The 23,571-nt window shown below is 41.6% G+C and overlaps 1 protein-coding gene across 1 annotated transcript; it reads left to right on the top strand.

The window, feature by feature from the left end:
• The first annotated feature begins 1,468 nt into the window (after positions 1–1,468).
• On the top strand, positions 1,469–3,848 carry CITED2 (Cbp/p300 interacting transactivator with Glu/Asp rich carboxy-terminal domain 2). Its single transcript, XM_041746429.1, has 2 exons — positions 1,469–1,729; positions 2,130–3,848. The coding sequence occupies exon 2, from the start codon at positions 2,138–2,140 to the stop codon at positions 2,951–2,953; it is 816 nt and encodes a 271-aa protein (XP_041602363.1). The 5' UTR covers positions 1,469–1,729; positions 2,130–2,137; the 3' UTR covers positions 2,954–3,848.
• Positions 3,849–23,571: the final 19,723 nt, after the last annotated feature.

The raw sequence follows: 23,571 nt of genomic DNA, 5'->3' as shown, positions 1-23,571 counted from the left end.
AGAAGTCCTTATTCGGAGCGCTAAACTCGCTTTTACCACATAAAGAGCAACATACAAGCTCGGAGCAGCCTCACCACGGTGTTGGGGAAACAGCTCGGCTTCCCCAAGTGAGACAGCAGGAGAGCTCCGACCGGGTGGGAGCCCGGACCGGTGCAAGGGGTTTTATTTGCAAGTCAATGAGCCAAATGGACGACCGGGCTACTAGTGCCGCGTCCTGGGAAGCAAGGTTATGATTATCGCCTACTGCCCCACTGAACAATCTCACTGAAAAGGGAAGAGTCCCCAGCAGTGTGTGTGCGCGCGGTGCCATCCGGGACGTGCAGCTACGTGCCCACCTCCAGAACGACTTTATTTACAAAGCGATTACCATGTTATCTATTTGTTTTCCTTTTCCAGCAACAGCAGCTTTACTCAGCCCTCGAATTTCTTAATTACAAACCCGTTCGCTTCTAAATCAACCCCAAATCGTCAGGCAGAGCCCGGAGGGAGGCTGTGCAAGTTTGCACACACCCCCACCCCCCGGATCAAGGGCAACGGCAGAAGCAAGAAACTGTGTATGTGCAAAAAGGTGGATCTGGGGACGAGGATCGCTGAGTTTGTTTACAGAGCAGAGACGCCTCAGCTCGGATGCCAAAGCTACCAAGAGCTGCAAACGCAAACTTAGCAGAAGCACACGTACCCCGGGAGCGGCGAGCGGGCCCGAAAGCGCGGACCGGACTCCCGGGCGCGGGAGCCGAGGCGGCCGGGCCCGCGAACGCGCTCCGTCCACCTGCAGCCGCTGCCGCTCCCCGCCCCCAGCTCCTGTCCTTGAAAGGAGTGGGGGGAAGGGGGGGGAAGGCGTCTACACGCAGAAATATCTAGATCAGGTTTACCTGGTGCCCCTGTAAAAGCACAAAGGCGCAGCCCGGGAAAGTGCGTTCGGGGAAGGGGCATTATGCGTCCGGGGATTTAAAACCCCACTCGGAAAAACACAGCCCTTCTTTGCAACCCGGGAGCGTGTGTGTGTGTGTGCGGGGGGGGGGGGGGGTTGCAGAGCCGGGGAGGCAGAGGGGCACCGTGGAGGAAAGCGGCGCTGAGCGACCCCCCTTTCCCCGCAGAGAGCCGAGCGGGAGAGCTGGGGGCGGGGGACCCGGCCGGAGGGGAGCGGTGCGGGCGCTGTGTTTTGCCTCGCTCCTCGCAGGGCGGGCGCTGCGCCGGGGCTGGGGGCGTCCAGGGCCGCTCTCTCCCGGCCCCGCGGACAGCCGAGCCGGCCCCGCGTCCGTGCGGCGGGAAGAAGGCACAGCCCCGCGGCAGCGAGGCGGCGCCCGGGCCCGCAGCCTCTGCGCACGTGCCTCCGGCCGCGGGGACGCGGCTCGCCCACCCGGTCCGGCGTGCCCGGGGCTCCGCAGTCCGCGTTTTGCCGCCGCCCGCCCGGGAGGCTCTCGCTCCGCCCTTCCTGAAGCCCTTATATTAACTGTGGCCGGAGCCCGAAGAAACACAGCTCATTGTTGGCAGCTGCCGGGCGGCCTCGCCGAGCTGAGGGCAGCAGAGGGGGAATAAAAGGGAACGGCTCCGGCCCTGCCCCGGCCCTGCCCCGGCCCTGCCCCGGCGGCCGCCGCGAGACCTCGGGCCGACGTCGCGACCGCGAGCGCCCTGCACGCCGGGCGGGCCCCTCTATGCGCCGCTGAGCCGGTCCCGGACCCGACGATCCCGCCCTCGGTCTGCGGAGCCGACCTCGCCAACACGGAAGGTAAGCGCGGCGGGCGAAGCTGCCGGGGCGCCTGCCAGCCCGTCCTCCGAGGGCTGGGCTCGCGGGAGGGAGAGCGCGAGGCGGAGCTGGGGAGCAACAACAGGATGTGCGGCGGCGGGCGGCGGGCGGCGGGCGGCGGGCGGCCGAGGGCTGGTTTCGTGCCCGAAGTTCGCGGCGGGGCTGCGGGGCACTTCCTTTAGGAGGCGACTCCGCGCTCGGGTCCGCCCGGCCGGATCCCGGGGAGGGCGGGTGGCTGCGCAGCCGACGTGCGCCCGGGGCCGGGGGCCGGGGCCGGGGCCGGGGCCGGGGCCGGGGGCCGAGGCGGGGCCGGCGGGGCGCGCCGCGGTGGGCGGCACGTGAGGCGCGGGCGCTAACCAGCCGCTGCCCCCTTCGCTTCCAGGCCTGGAGATGGCAGACCACATGATGGCCATGAACCACGGGCGCTTCCCCGACGGCCCCGGCGCGCTGCACCACCACCCCGCCCACCGCATGGGCATGGGCCAGTTCCCGAGCCCGCACCACCACCAGCAGCCGCAGCCGCAGCCGCAGCACGCCTTCAACGCCCTGATGGGCGAGCACATACACTACGGCGCGGGCGGCATGAACGCCACGAGCGGCATCAGGCACGCGATGGGGCCGGGGACTGTGAGCGGAGGGCACCCCCCGAGCGCGCTGGCGCCCGCGGCCAGGTTCAGCAACTCCCAGTTCATGGGCCCCCCGGTGGCCAGCCAGGGAGGCTCCCTGCCGGCCAGCATGCAGCTGCAGAAGCTCAACAACCAGTATTTCAACCATCACCCCTACCCCCACAACCACTACATGCCGGATTTGCACCCTGCTGCAGGCCACCAGATGAACGGGACGAACCAGCACTTCCGAGATTGCAACCCCAAGCACAGCGGCGGCAGCAGCACCCCCGGCGGCTCGGGCGGCGGCAGCACCCCCGGCGGCTCGGGCGGCACCTCGGGCGGCGGCGCGGGCAGCGGCGGCAGCGGCGGCGGCAGCGGCGGCAACGTGCCCGCCTCGGTGGCCCACGTCCCTGCTGCGATGCTGCCGCCCAATGTCATAGACACTGATTTCATCGACGAGGAAGTGCTTATGTCCTTAGTGATAGAAATGGGTTTGGACCGCATCAAGGAGCTGCCCGAACTCTGGCTGGGGCAGAACGAGTTTGACTTCATGACGGACTTCGTGTGCAAACAGCAGCCCAGCAGAGTAAGCTGCTGACTTGACCGAAACCCCGGCGAGAAGAAATCAGACGCCCCCGCCCCGCCCCCAACTCCGGCGTGAATCGAAAAAACATTCCCGTAGACACAGTATCTCGCTTTTCAGATCTTGAAAGGTTTGAGAACTTGGAAACAAAGTAAACTATAAACTTGTACAAATTGGTTCAAAAAAAAAAAATCGCTGCCACTCTTTTTTTTTTTCCCCCCCCCCTGTTTTTGTTTCGTTTTTGTAGCCTTGACATTCACCTCCCTTATGTAGTTGAGATATCTAGCTAACTTGGTCTTTTTTGTTGTTTGTTTTTACTCCTTATTTCCTCACTTTCTCCAGTGCTCAACTGTTAGATATTAATCTTGGCAAACTGCTTAATCTTGTGGATTTTGTAGATGGTTTCAAATGACTGAACTGCATTCAGATTTACGAGTGGAAGGAAAAATTGCATTAGTTGGTTGCATGAACTTTGAAGGGCAGATATTACTGCACAAACTCTGCCATCTCGCTTCATTTTTTTAACTATGCATTTGAGTACAGACTAATTTTTTTTTTTTAAATATGCTAAACTGGAAGATTAAACAGATGTGGGCCAAACCGTTCTGGATCAGGAAAAGTCATACTGTTCACTTTCAAGTTGGCTGTCCCCCCTCCCCCATATGTACAGACAATAATAGGGTGTGGAATGTCGTCAGTGGCAAACATTTCACAGATTTTTATTTTGTTTCTGTCTTCAACATTTTTGACACTGTGCTAATAGTTATATTCAGTACATGAAAAGATACTACTGTGTTGAAAGCTTTTTAGGAAATTTTGACAGTATTTTTGTACAAAACATTTTTTTGAGAAAATACTTGTTAATTTATTCTATTTTAATTTGCCAATGTCAATAAAAAGTTAAGAAATACTTGTTTTCTAGAAGTCATTTGGGGGGTGGTTGTTCCTTTTGGTGGCTTCTTTTTTTTTTTTTTTTTTTTTCCTCCTCTTTAAGTTGAACACTTTATTGATGAGAGTAAGCATTCCAAAGGATAAATTACAGGACACTAAAACAGGTCATGATGAGCTTAAGTGGAGAGCAGGATTTAACATAATTGGCATAATGCTTCATTGTTATCATTGTAACATGCCTCTTGGTGTGGCTTAATCAGAAGCTGCAAAGTTGTCAAAGAGCATTTTTTTTTTTTCTTAATTGCCATCATATTCGAGTGTACTCCAGAGTTAGAAAGGTCTGTAACACCAAATAGATATTTTTCACAGTCTGGGAGGGGGAAAACCAAGTGTTTCTGGTTATACCTGATTCAACTACACAAATGAAGGGAAACCACGGGAATAATATACTGGGAGATTGATGAGGATGGCATTGGACATAAATCTACCTTTATCTCTAGTGACGAATTTTATTTCTCAGCAAAAGTCCTAAGGAGAGGCACACATTTTCTAGCTTAATCTCTGAAATAGCTTCTGACTGGTTTATAGTCCTAAGAGGAAGAGGGGCCAGAATTCCACCTTGAGGCTTTCTATTTTGTTCTATGATATTTAAAATTTACACAGGGAGGTTGATTCAAAGGTCAAATCACAGTCTTCACAAGATGTTCCCTCTCAAGCATGCCCTATTTTCCAGAATTCCTGAGCCTTTTCTGTTACAGGAAAGGGGTGCAAAGGACATGGGGATAAGATTGTTTTAATTTTACCTAAACGTGTTATCAAGAAGACATAATTATGGCTAAGTAGGTGTCGAGTTTTGCCTTATATAATCAAGTAAAAGAAAAAGTATTGTTAACATCTCAAGTTATCCCAGTTTGAAGATGGGAGTTTTGTTTTCCCTTTCATGTTTTCCTTAGCTTAGCTTGTAGGAGCAATACATCTACATTCAAGAAAAAAAAAAATCAGTCTTTTATATTTGACCCACTGGAGAAGTAAAGAAATAGAGGTTGAGGGAAATCACACTAATACTTTAAAAGAGCATTTCATTTAGACTCTTAGATTCTAATCTTAAATCCCATATTTCATAATAAAAAAAGAAATCAGAGAAGGAAACACAGAAATGTTAAATTACAGTGAGTCTGGCGTAAAGGCTGATTTCAGTATAATTCAGATCACCTACACTCTATGATTCTATTTCCAAGGCAAGCCATTAAAATTAAGATGCACACTCCACTGGGCTTTTTATACCTCTATAATTGACACTTCCTTATTCAAAATTATGTTCTAAATAAATAATTTCTCTGAAAACAAAATCATTTCAAACTCTTCACCCCATTTTTAAAAACCCATCCAGATTTCCCACATTAATAGTTCAAGCTGAAGTTTTCTCCAGCTAAAATATGTCAATACTAAATCTGCAATCAGCAGTAAATCTTTCTGGCTAAGCATTTTCACAGTAAGTTTTTCTTTCCTCCCCCCCCCCTCCCCCAGAGGCTCAAGTGAAAAAATATGTTTGCATACATATTAATACAGCAATTCTTGTTCTTTTTCACTTGTGCCAGGAAAAAAAAGGAAAGCTTTTGGAGGCATTGGTTTTTTTTCTGTTGTTGTTGTTGTTTTGTTTTTGTTTTTGTTTTTTGCATAAAGAAAGACGCAGAAGAATAGTATTGCCACCACCCTTCACCATTTATTCTGCCAGGAAATAAGCCACAACACCTGCTCTGTCACTAAATTCCTCCTGCTGCTCTAACACCGGAACACGTATGTGGAGATGCAGAGCCCAAGGAACTATTATTAGATCCTGAGCCCATCTCTACCAGAACAGAGGACTCAAACAGAGGAGCTGGTTTAAAAGCACAATTTCTCCTCAGTGCAAATACAAGCCTCCCCCACCCCACCCCCCCATTCATTTGAATGATCTCTATTTCATTAAAACTCTCTCTTGATCAACAATTGAGCAGATTCTATGTGATATCTGCAGGTCTCTTAAGCAGAGGAAAAATAACTCCTTGTTTGAACAACCTGATTAATGAAACCTGTACAGTGACCTAGATCACCGGGCTCCTGGCGGACATTTGCAAAACCTTTTGTGGTCTTGCTTCCTACTAAGTTGCTTATAGCATATGGGGAAATTTGACCTCTGTACCTTGGCTGTTTTTCAAAAAGTTCTAATATGGTACAAGAGAGCTTCTGTTCTTTAAGCTTTGCACACAAATAGACACTCCACGCTTGATTTTTCGAGATGAGATCAATGATAAGCAAGAACATCATAGAACATGTCAGAAAAATAACACATTGATAAAAACTTGTCCCTCTGCCTTGTGGCTGCTAAAATCCTGGGGCCGGGTTTTTGCTGGAGCTGATAAAGCCGTTACAACTATGGATGCGTCTTTGAAGGACAGTTACCTAATCACCACTGTTTATGGGGTGCTAGGCTAGAGCACTAGTACCAGAAGGCTGACATCTATTGTGAAGTTTATGGTCTCCGTGACTTTTACTACTGTAAATGCCTGGGATAGCTATAAATTGATGTCAACATTAAAGGCCAGATCCTTTAGAGCAAAATATTAATCCACTAATCTATTATGGGTGGCCGGCTTTGAAATATAAACTTTGTAGTCCCAGACTATTAGGTGTTTTCGCCCCCTTGTGGAATTTATTTAGAAGGTCAAAGGAAAACCATTTGCTCAAGAGGGGTTTTTTGTTGCTCTATTTGTTTGTTTGTTTACCATTTCTGAATGCTTCATTTTCTCTCTTGAAGCAAACAGCACATATCTGAGCAACAAATTTTTTTAGCAAAGAAGAATCCTAAGTAAACTCCCTTTATGAAAATAAGAGGCTTTTACTTAACTTACAATGAAATGTACATAATTGAGATTTGCCTCACATTTCAAAATATGCACTGGTTAAGGAATTTTCTTTTATAAAAGTATAGTGAGCAGCGCTTTAGCCTGTCAGCTGAAGCTGATACTCTGCACCCTCACAACAGAACTGTTGATTTGGGACAAGTGCAAATAATAATGGGTCTGATGGTAAGGGTTTGGAAAGGTGGAGGGCCGTATCTAGGAATGCAGAATGCAGTTATCTGTGTTGGAATGTGACCAAGCCACAGGCTCTAATCTTGTGAAAGGGCCACAGGATGTTTAATGAGAATGAGTGTTGCGGTCTAATTGATTCAGTAAAATTTACTTTAAAATAAGCTTGGCAGATAACATTGTCTCCAAAAAATAAATAAATTTAGAATTCAAGGAATTTAGGACCCAAGCCATTGGCAATTTTCTCCTCTCCAACCGTATTGTTTTGTTAGCACAAAAGAGGTATTACACAGCTTCAGAGATGGTATTTATCATTTTGGTACTGTACCACTATCATCAGAATCAGAGCTCCCAGGCAGGTTGAAGCAAGAGAACAATAGGTAGCACACCAAGTGACTTAGCCAATGAACCCCTATTATCATGTGTTCTGTTTGTCTTTTCCCCCCAGAATAGAAGAAACAATGGCAATGTCAGAATTTTAATTGCCATGGACTGGCTTAAATTACTTGACCTATTTTTATCCAGCTAGGAGAGAAATGATTCTGTTTTGTCTGGTAGCAAAACTTATAATTTAAATTGGAAAAAGAAATATAAGGATATTTCTCTATCAAATACTTGTACTGTTCATAAATAGTTGTAGTTTGCTGTATAGTAAATAAAATTCACATATATTTTTGAAAGATTGTAAGGCATCTGAAATAAAGACATTTTCCCCCTCATTGGAGAAATTAAATTCACAAGGAATGCTAAATAATGAACTGAAAATATTCTAAGAGTTGCTGGTGTGATTTTCCAGAGTATTTTGCTACGGGTGAATGTAATAAAAGAAAAGCTAAGAGCAATCGGGGTTGCTACTGAGTTGGAACTGAATCCATCCATGTTGGTCCTTGGGAAAGAGTATCAACCAACACCTTCCATGCGATCTAGGAAGAGATGATGGTTTCTTTAGTGCCTGGATCCTTTTCAGCTACTTCTTTCCCCCAGATGAGCATTAACCGTTGTCAGAGACAGCCCCAGGAGCCGGTGGGTGGTGCTTTTTGAGAATTCTGCTTGGTTAAACCAAGACACACAGAGTGAACTAAAGCAGACACAAGGCAAACGATGAGTAGTATTATGGCTTTATATGTTGTTGGTTTTCATTAGGCTGAACTAATCTGAAAGATTAGTGAGGCAGGGAACAACGTGGGTGAGAACAGTGGTTCACAGGATTCCTGGAACTTTCCCGCGGTCTCACCAATGCGCACATTTTAGGCTGCTGAACAAAGCCGACAAGGGATTCTGACTCCAAAGGAGCCTGTGGCAAGGGTAGGCTAGTGCGGTAAGCCTTGCAGGAGATATGCAAATAGGCGAGTGGCTTTTGAAAAGTTAATAGTGCTAGAGAATCCTGCTGGTCTATTCTAGAAAGCTGGGTGGGGAGCAAGAATTAGGCTTGAGTAAAAGTCAAACGGGCACAATACCAGAAAAAAAGTTGTCAGAGGTCAGCCAACTCTAGGGTGTGATATTATTTTATGAACAGTTGTAGGGGACAGGATGCTAGAGCAGAGGAAATGTGATCAGGGCTATTGGAGCCTTTTCTTTTTGTGTCTCCCTAGGGACTGATAGAAAATTCAGCCTTGTAGGTTCTTTAACTAGCTGGATCACAGAACTTTAAAATTTCTGGTAACCCACTCTTTTTTGTTGTTGTTCCCCCTTTGCTTCATGACAGTATCTTCATGCTGGCGAACACATAGCACTTAAGTTGTACATAAAAATCTTTAGGTCACCTTGTAAACATTGCCCCATTACATTGATTTTGAATAACTATTGAAAGGAAGATCCTGGATGCAAAATGATGGCTAGTTCCATATTTCTTCTCTTTATCATATGTGTTTAGCAAATATATGGACAATGGAGCCAGTAGGTCAAAAGTGATTGAACTGCTATGCCCCTAATATGAACCTAAAATAAATATCCAAATGTTTCTTAGATCCCTGTCTGCCACCATGCTTTAAGGCAAAGATTCTCAGCTAGGTGGGGCCACCCCTCTAGGAGGCAGATCAGAATGGGGAGAAGGTATAGGGAGTAACTTGAAAAAAACAGATCCCACACTATTATGTATTTGGAAACATGTTTAAATACATATTATTTCAGTAGGACTTTTAAAAAAAAAGATTTATTTATTTATTCATGAGAGACACAGCGAGAGAGATTCAGAGACATAGGCAGAGGGAGAAGCAGGCTTCATGGAGAAGCAGGCTCCATGCAGGCATCCCAAAGTGGGACTCATCCCAGATCCCAGGATCATGACCTGAGCTGAAGGCAGAAGCTCAACCGCTGAGCCACCCAGGTATCCCAGTAGGACTTTTTAAAAACTTTCTCAACCAATGGGGCATAGACTTTAAAATGGTGAGAAACACTATTTAGGCTACATGATTTTTACCAAATCGGAGAAATTCATGCTTCAGCGAGCACTACCTGACAAATCATTTTGTTAACTGAGTTTCCCATGACTGAGCTGACTTTGCTGAACATCTACTATGTGATAGGCATGGTGGTAGGCACTTTATATGCAGAGTTTTATTTAACTCTCACAATATTCCTGCAAGGTTCATGTCACTATTCCAATATTAGATAAAGAAACTTGTTTTTTACAGAGGAAGTAAATTACTCAAGGCCAATACAGCTGGTAGTCCAGAGTGGTTTTCCAGATCTTGCTTCTAGTACATGACACTACCATTGTAAACCAAATTCCTCTTATTCTTGGATGTCACAACTGGAAGCTCATCAGTCAATTTAATAACGTGCTTCAGGGGGAGAAATAAAAGCACTACATTAGAAATACACAAATGATGAAGTATACTAACATAACTGAGACCTGGAAATACACGTAGTTACATACTATTTCTTTTTGGGATTCACAACATTTGGGTCTGTATTTTTCACATCCAGTCTAAAGATTCTTCTAAATTAACTTTGGCCCTGACAGTGTTAGGGTAGCTTAGATGGTGAGTCTGCCCCATTCCTTCTAAACAGCGTCACCACCTTCACACCTCCAGTCAAATGAAATAGTACCAGCGATTTAAAGTTTGATTTTGTTTTTTTATTTCTTGATTGAATTACACATTGCGAATTAAAAGTTTCTTTTGCAAATTAAGGCAACACCTTAGCCTTGCCAATTCCATAACCTACTAAATGAGAACGTCAATGGCTAAATTCTTCCACGTAAAGAGAACCACCTCACGACTTGACACACTGCCTGGAAGCAACTATGATTTAACATTGTAAGAGTTAGGGTGATTTCAGAATATTAGCATGCAAAAAATAGACACATCTCAAAATAAAGAAAATATAGTATTTAGTTCTTTTACAGTTACATAAGCTTCCTCAATCTCTCTAAACTTTCTTGATGTAGGTATAAGCCCACTTCCTTTGCTTTGGTCTTCTATGGAAACAGAAAACTTTTCCATTAATAATTATAATAGAAAGAATAGTACAACAGGAGTAAAAACCATGGGTTGTAGTCTTAGTCTTCAATTAAATAGCTGGGTAATTTAATCACTGTTGGCTCAAGTTTCTCCATCAGTAAAATGAAGATATATGTTTAATTAATATATCCTGTATTCAGATTCTCATGAAGGAAACATAAACCAATTCCTATCATTTTCTTCCTCTGGAAAACTGCAATATAATGTCATAAAACCCCTTCAAAATCTTTGCATCATTCCTTGCCATTCTTTTTCCAAGATAAATGTGAGTCTGAGGATGTGCCACAGGTGTATTGCCAGTCAAGTCAACTCTTAAATGGTTGGAATCATCTCTATACATGTCTCCCTTCACTGCCATAAGAAACACTAGAGTTGGCTACTGGGATTTCTCAAACTGTAAGCAAATGCCAAAAAAATTACCACTTGCAAAGACAGAGGTGACTATGTAACATTCTTGGCTGATGCAGTGGTTGAGGTATATATATTATGTTCTGAAAACAATTTGATCAATTCTTCATTTAGGTTCTGCTCCATTTTCTTACAGGTTAATTTCAATTTTGCAACCTCATAAATCTCAGATGCAGAATAAATATTTGGGATCTCTTTCCTTCAAACAACTCTTCCTGGACCACCATCATCATCACTACCATTGTTATTTCTTTTCTGGAAAAGACAATCCTTTAGATAAAGTTAAAGTACAGGAACCTAGCAGGTGCTAAACACCGTAAGTTCATACTTAAGAGTTATCAAGCGGGTAAGGCAAAAAAACTGAGCCACTGTGCCCTTTCATTTCCTTTTCCCCACCTTCCCAACACACCATCTCTTTCTGTTTTATACCACCGCATTCCTCCCGTTTGGAGAATCAATTATTTAGCTCGATGACAAACAGAGTCATTGAAAATAGTTATACAGAGGAAACTGCACTGTAATACAGAACTACCCAAGAAACAATTATTGACTATGTAAAGGTGAAGTAGCTGAAGAACCATGTTAAAATATTACAATAAAACATTCGTTCTTTTCACAGCTTGGCCACTAGGTGTAGCTGATGATCCATAAGTTTATATTTACACCTCAGTCACCCAGCCAGACCAGATTGTCCCAAGTTTAAAGAACTTGCCTCCTGACCCTGGTGTTTGTTTTACTTATTGAAATGTAAAATGTTCCATGTGACCTATTATAACTCTCAAAATTAAAGGTTAGCCAATGACACCTCAACATACTCTGCCTAGACACTATTGCTCACTACAGTTTGACAGAAATTGGAAATGGACAAATGGTATCTTTGAACAGCACTCCTCTCAACCCCCCCACCCCCCACCCCCCACCCCCGCCCACCCTTTATCCCCGTTCCCTTTCCAAAGTGCTCTCACCCAGCCTTTTGTTCACTCAGATACCAGTGGCTCAATTTTCTGTCCTACTGGGGATATTTATATCTTAGGAGAGAAACTCTGGAGAGAGTACAACATTTACACTGAAGGAGTGTTTTGAATGGGAGGTTTCTGTGCACCAATCTGAAAGATTTGCTAGGTCTTTCTCTGCCTTTCTCTGCCTTTCTCTGCCCCTTAAATCATTCCCCTCTCTTGTTCCTCGTCTTATCTCTCAAGCCAGTGCTGTTCGATGTCTTCTATTAAGCCTTCTGCTCTTCCGTTAAGTATTGATGTTCACCAGACTTCTCATCTCACCCTCACCAATTCCATAAATTCCTAAAGGTTCTGATGTGATCAGAAAGGGTTCTAAAACTGAGGATTCCAATACCTGGATCTTTTTAGCTCCCACCTCCTTCCTACATCCTGCCTGCTATGCACGCGTGCAGGTTCCCACCAGAGAGCCAGTAACGACCTCCAGTGTGAGTGAAGATAATCTCCACGTGCTTCCACTCTCCGGCACTGAGTAGCTCTTGGCTATTAAGTCTTTTCAGCAAAAGCCCCAAACATTAGACATCATAGAGCAGAAACCAACCATGCTCCTGGTACCCTTTCTGAATTCCTGTCCCACAGAATCCATGAGTATCATAAAATGGGGAGTTTGGGGTGATTTGATAAATAGCTATAAAAACTGAATAGTACTTATCACTATCTCTCAAAATATGTAATTTACTTACTCAAATTATTTCTTGATTTCTCTCCCTACTTTAAATTATAAGTCCTATGAAGATTAAAAATATTGCCTATGTTGTTCATTATACCCAGAAGAATACTGGTGTTTGGTAGGTGCTTAATGAATATTTGTTGAATAAACAAATGAGTCGATGAGTGAATGAATTCATTTCACCTTTATTGTATCATTCTCTGCTCTGTCCCCCTTCTATTGTCTTAGTTCAGACCCTATGTCTTACTTAGACTGCAATAACTTCCTATCTGGTCTCACTACCCCGATTTTACCCCCTACCATCCAAGCTTCATGCTTCAGGAAGAGTTATTCTAAGATACAGATTTGATCCTACTACTCAGGCCCAACTAACATGGTTCATATATGCAGCCATGTTCATATTATAATGACCCTGTCTCCCAGTAACACCAATCATTGGACCATAGACTGGTAGCTGTCCAAAAAAAATTCTGGCCAGGAAATTCCAACCAAGACACAGAGAAACTATAGTCAGATCACAGTGGTGTTGAAACAAATCATCTTGAGGTGATTCCAGGATGTCCTTTGGGGGTCATACACTCATATTGAAGACCAGAGAGGGACGCCTGGGTGGCTCAGTGGTTGAGCATCTGCCTTAGGCTCAGGGCACGACCCTGGAATGCCTGGATGGAGTCCCACATTGGGCTCTCTGTGGGGAGCCTGCTTCTCCCTCTCCCTGTCTCTGCCTCTCCCTCTCTATATCTCATGAATAAATAAATAAAATCCAATTTTTTTAAAAAAAAAAGAAGAAGAAGAAGAAGACCAGAGAAAATAACCTGTAGAAGTCCACAGGAGAGGACACTGGGTCAGAACAGAGCAATACTAAAAGACCATATAGCCCCAAATACAGACGGAGAGAGAAAATACATCTGTCCCCAATGGATTTCTAACTCCCCAATTCAGTCCCCTTGACACTCACCTGTGCATTGTTCCTATGAGATATCCTCAGACTTCTTTATTTGTTCTAACTTGAGTGATTTAAAGAGGAACATCTATTTTATTACTCTGTGCTCTTGCATATGTTGCTCCTTCTGCCTGGGAGGCTCTCCTCACTTCATTCTCTCATTGAAGTGTCCTTCAAAATCCATTTCAAGTGTCTTCTCTCCAAAAGATCTTTTCATAGGACTCTCTACTTTGTAGCATCCCTATACCTTGTAGATATCCCTATTTATTTGTATTTATCACACAGTACTACAATTATTTCATAAGCTCCTCTTTTATGCTTTGCAATTGGAGTAGTGCACTTTATCTGGGGTTTCACTGTCCATGGTTTCAGTTACTTAAAGTCAACATGGTCCAGGAGTAGATGATGATACATCAAAAAGTCAACAGGAGCCTAATCCTAAGTCACAATGTCTATGTCATGTCATTCACCTCACTACATCTCATCACATTGGCATTTTACCATCTCACATCATCAAGAGAAGAAGGGTAGGTATAATATAGTAAGATATTTTGAGACAGAGACTACACTCACATAACTTTTATTACAGTTTACTGTTATACTTGTTCTATTTTATTAGCAGTTATTGTTGCTAATCTCCTACTGTGCCTAATTTGTAAACTGAACTTTATCATATGTATGTATGAGTATATATATAGGATCCTATACTATTCATAGTTTCAGGCATCTACTGGGGGTCTTGGAACATATCCCCATAGATGGGGGAGACTGTATATATATTAAGAAATATGCAGCTATATGTAGCAAACAACCTGATTTTGGCTTAAACCATAAGGAGATGTATTAGCCATCCTCAGTCAATAGAAGGAAAGCCTCTGAGGCTGGTTAATTCACTGATTCAACAGCGTCAACGGGGACTTGGGTTCTTCTTCTTCTTTTTTTTTCTTTTCAAGATTTTATTTATTCATTCATAAGAGACACACAGAGAGGCAGAGACACAGGCAGAGATGGAAGCAGGCTCCCTGTGAGGAGCCCAACGTGGGACTCGATCCCAGGACCCCAGGATCACAATCAAAGACAGATGCTCAACCACTAAGCCACCCAGATGTCCCGGTTCTTATCTTTCTAATGGGATATTCTCACTGTTGGCTTCACCTTGGACTAGTGACAGGTAACATTAGCAGAGCATTGAGACATATGGACCCAACAATCTCTAAAAGAAAATTTTTCATCTTTCTGTGGAAGAGGAAAACTTTTCACAGAAACATTCATTCTCTTGTGTATCATACCACATACCCCTTTCTGAACCAACCACTGGGATTGGATTTACCATGGGATGGGAGTAAGAGTTGACTGTAACTAATCACTTGGGGTGGAGTAGATAAATACTGGACCAGTAACTCTGACACTAGAAGAGTTAAAAGGTAAGCTGATTCTTTCTGAAATTGAAGGCAGAGATTTTTTACTGGAACTGAATAGGACTATTTTTCAAGTTGTTGTATTTTCAAATAAGTCTTCTTCATATAATAAAGATGTATAGCCAACTAAATGATAACTCAGAGTAAGTTTATTTGATAAAGGTTCAAATGCCTTCTATTTGTTAATATAATAATTTTTAATATAAATGTAATCACATATAATATATTGTGAATATATTTGTTAATATAAATAAATAAATATCCTCTTAAAAAGAAGATATAATCATTATGTCTTCATTTCTAGCCCTTAAAAATTCCCTTGTTAATATGACTAATAAACAATTTCTCTGAGCCAAGAAAACCATGTACACGTTGGCAGGTGATTAATCTCAGTGCAAAATGAGTGGAACCTAATATTTATGAACAATTTATTGATAGCTATGTATATGGTCTATTTCCATGAATAGATGCACTGGCCCATATGCCAAAGCCAAAAACAGAATAATATTACTCTGGTAAGATTGAAACAAGGGAATAAGAGAAATCTAATATGCAACACCTTTTGTTTTATCCACTCATTGCCTGCCCTACCTTTCCACAAGATGTCCTGGTCTGCATTCCAGTCATGGATTCCACTTGGGAATTCCCTTAATCTTACTTGGCCACAGTGACTGGTGAGAGCTACCCAGATTGACTCAACTGAACTCATCATCATACCTCATCCTCCTGGCTGCAGCTAATTTGTCCACAGATAACAATGGATCCAGTAAACCTTCCCAGGGAGTTTTTAACTTCATAAAAGAGAGATCAAGTTTTAATCCCCCTCTAGTGATGAAATTGACCTTGGAAACTGCTGTGAGCCTCACTTCCAGCTCTGTGGAAGAAGCAACGTGAAAAGAGAAGCAGAGACAAAGAAGTGATCTGTTACCATATAAGTCCCTGACACCTACTTGCAATTTTGCCTTTCCTGGAGTTTGGTTACATGAGACAATACAATTTCCTGTTTCTGAACTAATTTTAGTTGGGTTCAATTACATGAAACAAACTCACTCTGACTAATATATACTAACACAAGTTTCATCTTCATTTGGGCTTTTTTTTTTTTTTAATGTTTCATAGAAATACATGTTTGAGGGGGAACTTTTATTTTAGAACTATACTAGTGAGCAACTTAAAAATGTTATTTTTTTAATGAACATAAGGTATATAAAGTGCCAGCATTAAAATTCACTTTTTTCCTCTCAGATGAAGCTTCCAGCATCCTCTTCTACTAATATTAAAATTAGCAATGGATGCCGTCCAGATTTCCCTCCAGGACTAAAGAACCTATTCCTTCAGCTGCTGAGAATGCTGCCAGAGGACAGCCTACAGCTGACAACTCTCTTTCAGAATGGTCTCATTACTTTGCCCAAGGTCACATCCCTTCCTCGAGGCAGCCTGCCTCCAATGACTGGTTAATGTTTGGTACAAAGGCCTGGCTCCCTCACTCTAACTGAAAGGCCATCCTAGTGTCAGAGCTTCCCATGGGGTGGGCTGAGAACTTCACTGGGACTTCATTGTCTTCTCCTCACCCCCTCAGCTCCCTTCCCTTCCCTTCCCTTCCCTTCCCTTCCCTTCCCTTCCCTTCCACAGGCATTGACTTCCCACTCAACTCCCAGCATGCTAATCTCCATCTCAGAGGTCACCCCCTGAGAAACCCAACCTGCAACACAGTGCTTTTTAAAAATCATCAACCATAAAGATACTACATGGCCCTTTAAGAAAAACTCAGTAACTATTTAATGGCTCCTTATACTTTCCTAGCACTATCCTAAGCACTACAGAGAACAGAATAAAAGTATAAGGCACATCTCCTGCCCTTAAGAAATTCACAGTCTCATTGGACACATGCAACTTAAGCAATCATTTTCATACAACTCAGCAGTATGCTCAGATGAGGAAAGCTAAAAGGAAGCCCAAATTGGCACACAGTAAATGGTTCATAAATATTCACTGGATGGATGGATGAATGGATTGGTGGATGGATAGATGGAAGAATGAATGGGAAGAGATATATGTGAGCTGGGATAGACCAGAAAATGTAGGTGAAGCCAGTTTATATTTGCCACTGTCACCCTTCTTCTATTTGTTAATGCCCTTTATCATCTCCTACTTTTCACATCAAAAAGTAGAATAATCAACCCAAGTGAACACACAAAATCCTACTAGGAATTCTATTTTGGTTTGGGAGGATTTGGGGAAGAAAGAGCCTGCCCTTTGCCCCTGTGCTAAAATCTAATCTCTAACATACTCTCTGGATGGCCAAAGTGAACCAAACATACTCCCACCTCACAACCAATCTGTCGAGAAAGAGAGCTAATAGTCAATAATGATCATACCAATGTAATAATAATAATTTCTTACATCATGGTAGTGTTTTATGGACCTGATTCTTGCTTTATTTGATCCTCATATCATCCTGGGAGGTAGAAAGGATAAATATCATCGTATCCCCTTTCACAGATGGAGAAACCGAGGTCTAGAGTCCTACATATTAGAACAGAAATTAAAGTGAAGTCTTACTTCCATTGCAGTCCTATAAATGATTAGAATTTACAGAGACTATTCATGGGGTTCTGTCTCTGAAGACTACCAATTGAGGTTATTTTGTAATAATATAATTGATATTTTTAGTTCCAGTAGCACAATGAGTTTTGGAGTCAGTAAAGGTCAGTAAATCTTAACCAAGCAGAATTTGTATTATTGCATATAGTATTCAGAAGTGATGTAATTGAACATAAACCTTGAATTAGAAAAACAGAAGTTTATTGAATTAATTGTACCCATATTTGGACAGATAAATATGTGTATTACATTCTAAGTGATAAATCTCTTTACCTTTTATCTAGGATCTTATTTATAATTGCACAACTCCCTAGGAGATAAAAGCTAGATTCTGTCAGAAACCTATTTCCTTTTCCACTCAGTTGTATGGCATAACATCCTATCCTTAACTGAGATACACTCATTTTGGATGTCTACTTTGGCAGGTCCCTTGTGGGGTGGAGGTTGGGATGGGGGTAAAAATTAATGGGAAAAGAAATTAGGCTGCCAGCTCCTGCCATGCCCCTTCAACTCACATCAGCTTGCTATTTCCTCTACATGTCTTCAGCCAGCATATGGCAAAAACATCAGTTCATTTTTTTTCTTCTCTTCATGAGTGAATTGAGGTCATCTCTTGTGCAGTAATTATTCGGTAAAGATTATTCTGTAGGATGATTTGATTTCCTATTGTCTTGTCTACTCTTGTTTCCACCTATATTTACATCTCATTGATTCTGAAGAATAATGTCTTACTCAGCTCCATTCCATCTGTTCATGTATATAATGAAGATTCACTTTCTAAAGTGTTCCATTCCTGAATCTAAGTCTCACCCCAGCAATCTCACTTATGGACTATATGACCTTGGCCAAGACAATTACATCCTCATTGGCTTCGGCTTCCTCTTCTAGACAAAGGGGATAATTATAACTGTTCCATTTATTAATATGCTCTGAAAATCGCAAAGATCATTGGAATGTATGGATTTAATCTTCATGGCTATGCACTCACACATAATCTCTGACATATTCAATAGATTGTCATTTTGAATTAGTGGATGTTTAAGGATGATACCCGAGATAGTCACTCAGAGTGCCTGAGCACCTGCACTGTCCAATAACTAATTTGTTCGGTTTTATAGTACCCTTCTCATCAGCAAAAATTCACACTGAGCAATGGAGAAACTTTGTTTCTTTGTTAAAAATGGACACCTTAGGCCAAAGCAAGCCATAAGCAAGTGTTGTTGGAAAAACTGAATACAAAGTAAAGAGAGCTAAGAAAATAATAATTATTACTCAGAAAAATTAAGTTTTAAATATATTAAAGAGCAGAATCTTGAATTTATCCATGGTTAATGACACTCTTATGTGAAAGATTGCCATAATTATTGACTCTGAAAGAAGAAAAAGTGATTGAAGAAAGTCTTTCACCTAGTGCTTTAGTCACTGCAAAAATGGAAATTTGGGTGGGGGGACTATATGTTAAAGTACTTTTGTAACTTGAAAGATTCCAGATGGGTTTCAGATGTATCTCTCTTGAATGTTAAGAACCCGCTATATAAAGCAGTGTGGAAATGCTGGGCATGTTATTATGGTCCCACCCAATGAGATAATGCTGATCATACAGAAACTTTTAAAGAATTTTTTTTTTTTTTACTGCTACATAGAAAGACTAAGTATTTTAAATCCTCTGAGTTCATATTCCATATTTCTAACCAAGGAAATAGTAAGCAGTTTAAATGATCCCTAAGTATTTGTTTAACACTGTTGACTAAAGAAAGTGACTACGATTGTATAAATGCTCCTATCTTTTAATTTATCTGTTTTTTTCTATGAATCTATCCTAAGAAAATAGTCCAAAAAATAGAGAAATGTTTATTCATTACAGTATTTACTACACATTTTATGTAGTGAAAAGCTATTGGATATGATCTAAATGACCACTATTAAGATGTTTAAATTATGGTTTAAACATGAAAGAAAAATGTTGTCATTTAAAATGATGCTTTAGCAGACCTTAATTAAAGTGGAAATTCTATGACAAAATATTTTAAAATTCAAAATAAAAATCCATTTTACCATTTTATTTCAACTATGTAAAGATGTGTGTTGATAAAAGTCTGAATGTAAACCTGTCAAAATACAATGGTTTTCGAATATGGGAATGAAGACCTTATATTTGATGGACTTTCCAGTTTCTCAATGACGTATACATGTCATATTTACGGTCAGGAAAAAAAGTTGAAGGAAATTTTTAAATAATCTATCTCTCTTAAAAACAGCAATATTATCTGGAGGAATGATGAACAAACAAAACACTACCCAATATCAGAAACTGGAATCGTTATTGACAATCCACAGCACCTGTGCCCTACTGGCCTGTAAATGTCTCCCAGCTTCTTGTCTGCCACTTATGACATGTTTGTTTACAATGTTGGAATGTTTCCATAGTTAGCAAAGCAGAAATTATAATATCAAGAAGGAAATTTGCAGATGCTTCTGTTACTATCCAAAGTAGTTATTTATTTACAAATATTGGACTAACTAGATACTAGGTACTGTGTGTGTTAGGGGCTGGGGAAATCAGACAGGATGAGTAATGCAGTTTACAGTCTACTGGTAGAGCTACATGTGAAGCAAATAATCATTTAACCTGAAGCTAGAAGGATTAGTGAGTGTGAACAAAGCCAAACTGAGGTTTACGTCAGGCATGGGGCAGTATATGCAACAGCCCTGGACGCAAGAAGGTAAGAACCAACTGTTCTCCAGTATCCAATCTCCCTTTTCTTGCCTAGTCATAGAGGATTCTGCTGCTCAGCTCCTTTGTAGCCGGGCAGGGCGATGTGATTAATTCTGTCCATTAAAATGGGAGCAGAAATGACATCCAGCAATCTCTCTTGTCCTCTGACCTTTAACTGAAGAGGTCCTGGAGGCGCCTGGGTGGCTCAGTTGGTTCAATGTCTGACTCTTGATTTCGGCTCAGATCACGATCTCAGGACAGTGAGATGAGTCCGAGTCAGGCTCCATTCTCAGCAGGGAATCCGCTTGAGAGTCTCTCTCTCTCTCTCCCTCTGCCCCTCCCCCACCACTCATGAATACACGCATGCCCACTCTTTCTCTCTCTCTCTCTCTCTCTCTCTCTCAAATAATAAATAAATAAATCTTTAAGAGGCCCTGTGTTCCAGGTTACAGGATCATGCCTCCATGACTGAATAATCACATGGAGAGCCGTAGTCCTGGAGAGTTGCTTGGACCCACAGCAGATTTTGCATTGATAAGAAATAATTATTGTGCTCAGCTGCAGAGAATGCGGAGTCTTTTATTTCTTGGATAATTCACCTATCTTGTCTTAAACAGAGACTTTCTTTCTTTCTTTCTTTCTTTTAACTAAAAGGGGCACACAGAGAGAAGTTATCAGAATGTAGGGCTTGATCTCTCAACCCTGAGATCATGACCTGAGCCAAAATCAAGAGTTGGGCACTTTAACAACTGAGCCAACCAGGTGCTCCTTAAACAGGGATTTTAAAGATCAAAATAGTATGATTTAATCAGGTAGAAGGGATGCACATTTGGAAATAAGTGTTAATTGCCATTGTCAGCTATGACTGACATGGTTATTGCATGGTCCCGGTAGGGAGGCATTCCCCAGCATTATCAGCTGGTACTCACTCTTCCCTTCTCGATTCGCCCCATGACCTATCTCTGGAACATTTTTTTTCCCAGCCCCATTTGTTTAATTTCTGGTCAGACCTCCCTTGTTGCAGTTTTCTTTATAGTATACTTCATAATAGACTACCACCAATCCCTAACAGCTCTATCTTTGAAGTCTCCTCTAGTCAATGTAAAACTCAAATTTTAATACTGGTATGAAGTTTCTTTGCTTCACTTTTCTAGAACACTGTTCTCAAGTCTATTTGCCAAGTACAAAATAACTTAAAGAGAAGCTACAGGAAAGACTACCATTTTGCAACATAGTCAACTCAACTCAGAATAGTATAGTGGAGAGGTGCCTGGCTAGCTCAGCCAGTAAAGCATGCAACTCTTGATCTCAGAGTTGTAAGTTCAAGTCCTATGTTGGGTGTAGAGATTACTTAAAAATAAAAAATCTTTAACAAAAAGAGTAGTACAGTGGAGAATATCTATGGCATGCTACAAAAACGTGCCTTGCCATGAGTGCAGATTACAGTCTGCTGAGTTAGTTTTCATCGTTTAAATATATAATAATAGTTAACATTACACAGAGCTTACCATGTGTTAATAGATTAGAACAGAACAACCACCTCCATCAATCATGCAAAATTGAGAACTTTAAGAACTATGTCCAATTTCAACTTTAAAATGTCTTAGGACTCACATAGCAAATCTTTTCTCATTAAGAACTTCATGGCACTTACATCAACCACTTCAAGAAATTAACCAATCTGAAGACTGTTCCCATTTAAGATATCCTAAAGCCAAACAGTGAACAATAAAAACTATACAGTCATTTCCTCCAACAAGATGCCATTTCAGAATTGAAATGTTCTCCCTTGTTTCTATAATTCATAGAGTTTTTTCATTTATACTGTAACTGGTTTCTTTATTTAAAGAGGAGCTTCACACAGTTTGGAGGACTTACCAAGTTTCAGCTCTGACTTTCCTGCCACAGCCCAGGACCACCAAGCTAGACATCTTCTGTATGCATCCTCATGGCCTTGCTGGTCTCTTCTGCTTGAGGTTCCTGGGCTCTGCTGGAGAGGTGAATTATTTGTTGGATCTAAAATATTATTTCATTGCAGCTTCCAAAACTTAAAAAAATATTTTTTCCTGAGAAAATAATATTTTATTCATTTATGTCTTGAACTTTCTGATGAGATCTGTGCTACAAAGAAATTTTGGTGGACAAAAATTCTTGGTGATAATATGTTCCCTCTCTTCAACTCTATCGTGTTATATCTTCTCATAAGCATTATTCATTGATTAAAGGGAAGACAATATAGAATGATAAACAAAGTCGAAGTCCATGACAAAAACTGGCACCATGGTCTTCTGCTTATGGCCAAGATGGAGGAACAGATACCAGATTCACTCTCTTGCCTGAAACAACCAAAACGAATAGACAAAATATTTGAGAGAAACAAATTTCAGGATCCTGGCATCAGGTGAAAAACACCAATACAATGGCTGAGAAATGAGGAAGAAATCAGGTGAATCCTATGATTTCCTTAGCTTATGGCCTTAAGGAATTTCCAGACTACACCACAGAAAAAAACCCCAGAAACTCAAAGCCGACTCCCTGCATTGAGGAGATAGAGTCTCAGGAAAACAAGGTGGCTAGAGTTCACAGGGCAGAGTACTAGAGATTGCTGCCAGAAAAGAACTACCCAAAAGGATTAGAACTAACAATAGTTGGTGCTCACCCAGGACTGGGAATAGTGCCTGTTCCCACTAGCAAGACTGAAATACTTCATAATTCACAAGCCATTTGGTAAAGCATCTTGCTTCAGTAGTGTGGAATAATTAACCCTAGACTAAACACCGCACTAGGATTGCTGAACACATCTTCAAAGCAATTTATGAAAGAATCAAACTTTTTTTGGTAACTTAACTACATCCCAAAACAATGCTTGAGAATATTTTTACTGATCTAAAAATATCCAGCACAGAATGGGAAAAAATCTGCAATGTCCAGCATCCCATAAAAGGTTATGAGGCATGCAAAGAAACAAAATACAACCCTTAATGAGGCGGACAGTCAATCAATTGAAAACAAACAAGACGTTAAAATTAACAGACAAGGACATTAGAACAGTTATGTTTTCCATATGATCAAAAATTAAGTACAGGTATGGATGACATAGAAAAGACCTAAATCAAACTTTTAGTGACAAAAATTTAGTGATGAGATGAAAAATAAATCAAGTGGAATTAAGAGTTAGAAAAAAGTAATCAATAAGATGTTTCACAACAATGTGAATATACTTAGCACTATTGAGCTATATACTTAAAAATAGTTAAGATGGTAAATTTTATGTGACATGCTTTTTTAGCACAGTAAAAATTATCTTAAAGAGTTAATTAGAAATTGCAGAACAAAAATGCTTGAAGACACAGCAATAGAAACTATCCAAAATAAAGCAAAGAAAGAGAAAAAAGAGTATCAGTGAGCTGTGGACAACTTGAAGATACCATATCT

This window comes from Vulpes lagopus, chromosome 2 (genome assembly GCF_018345385.1).
Source record: "Vulpes lagopus strain Blue_001 chromosome 2, ASM1834538v1, whole genome shotgun sequence".
Classification (NCBI taxonomy): domain Eukaryota; kingdom Metazoa; phylum Chordata; class Mammalia; order Carnivora; family Canidae; genus Vulpes; species Vulpes lagopus.
This window is presented reverse-complemented; position numbering and strand designations above follow the sequence as displayed.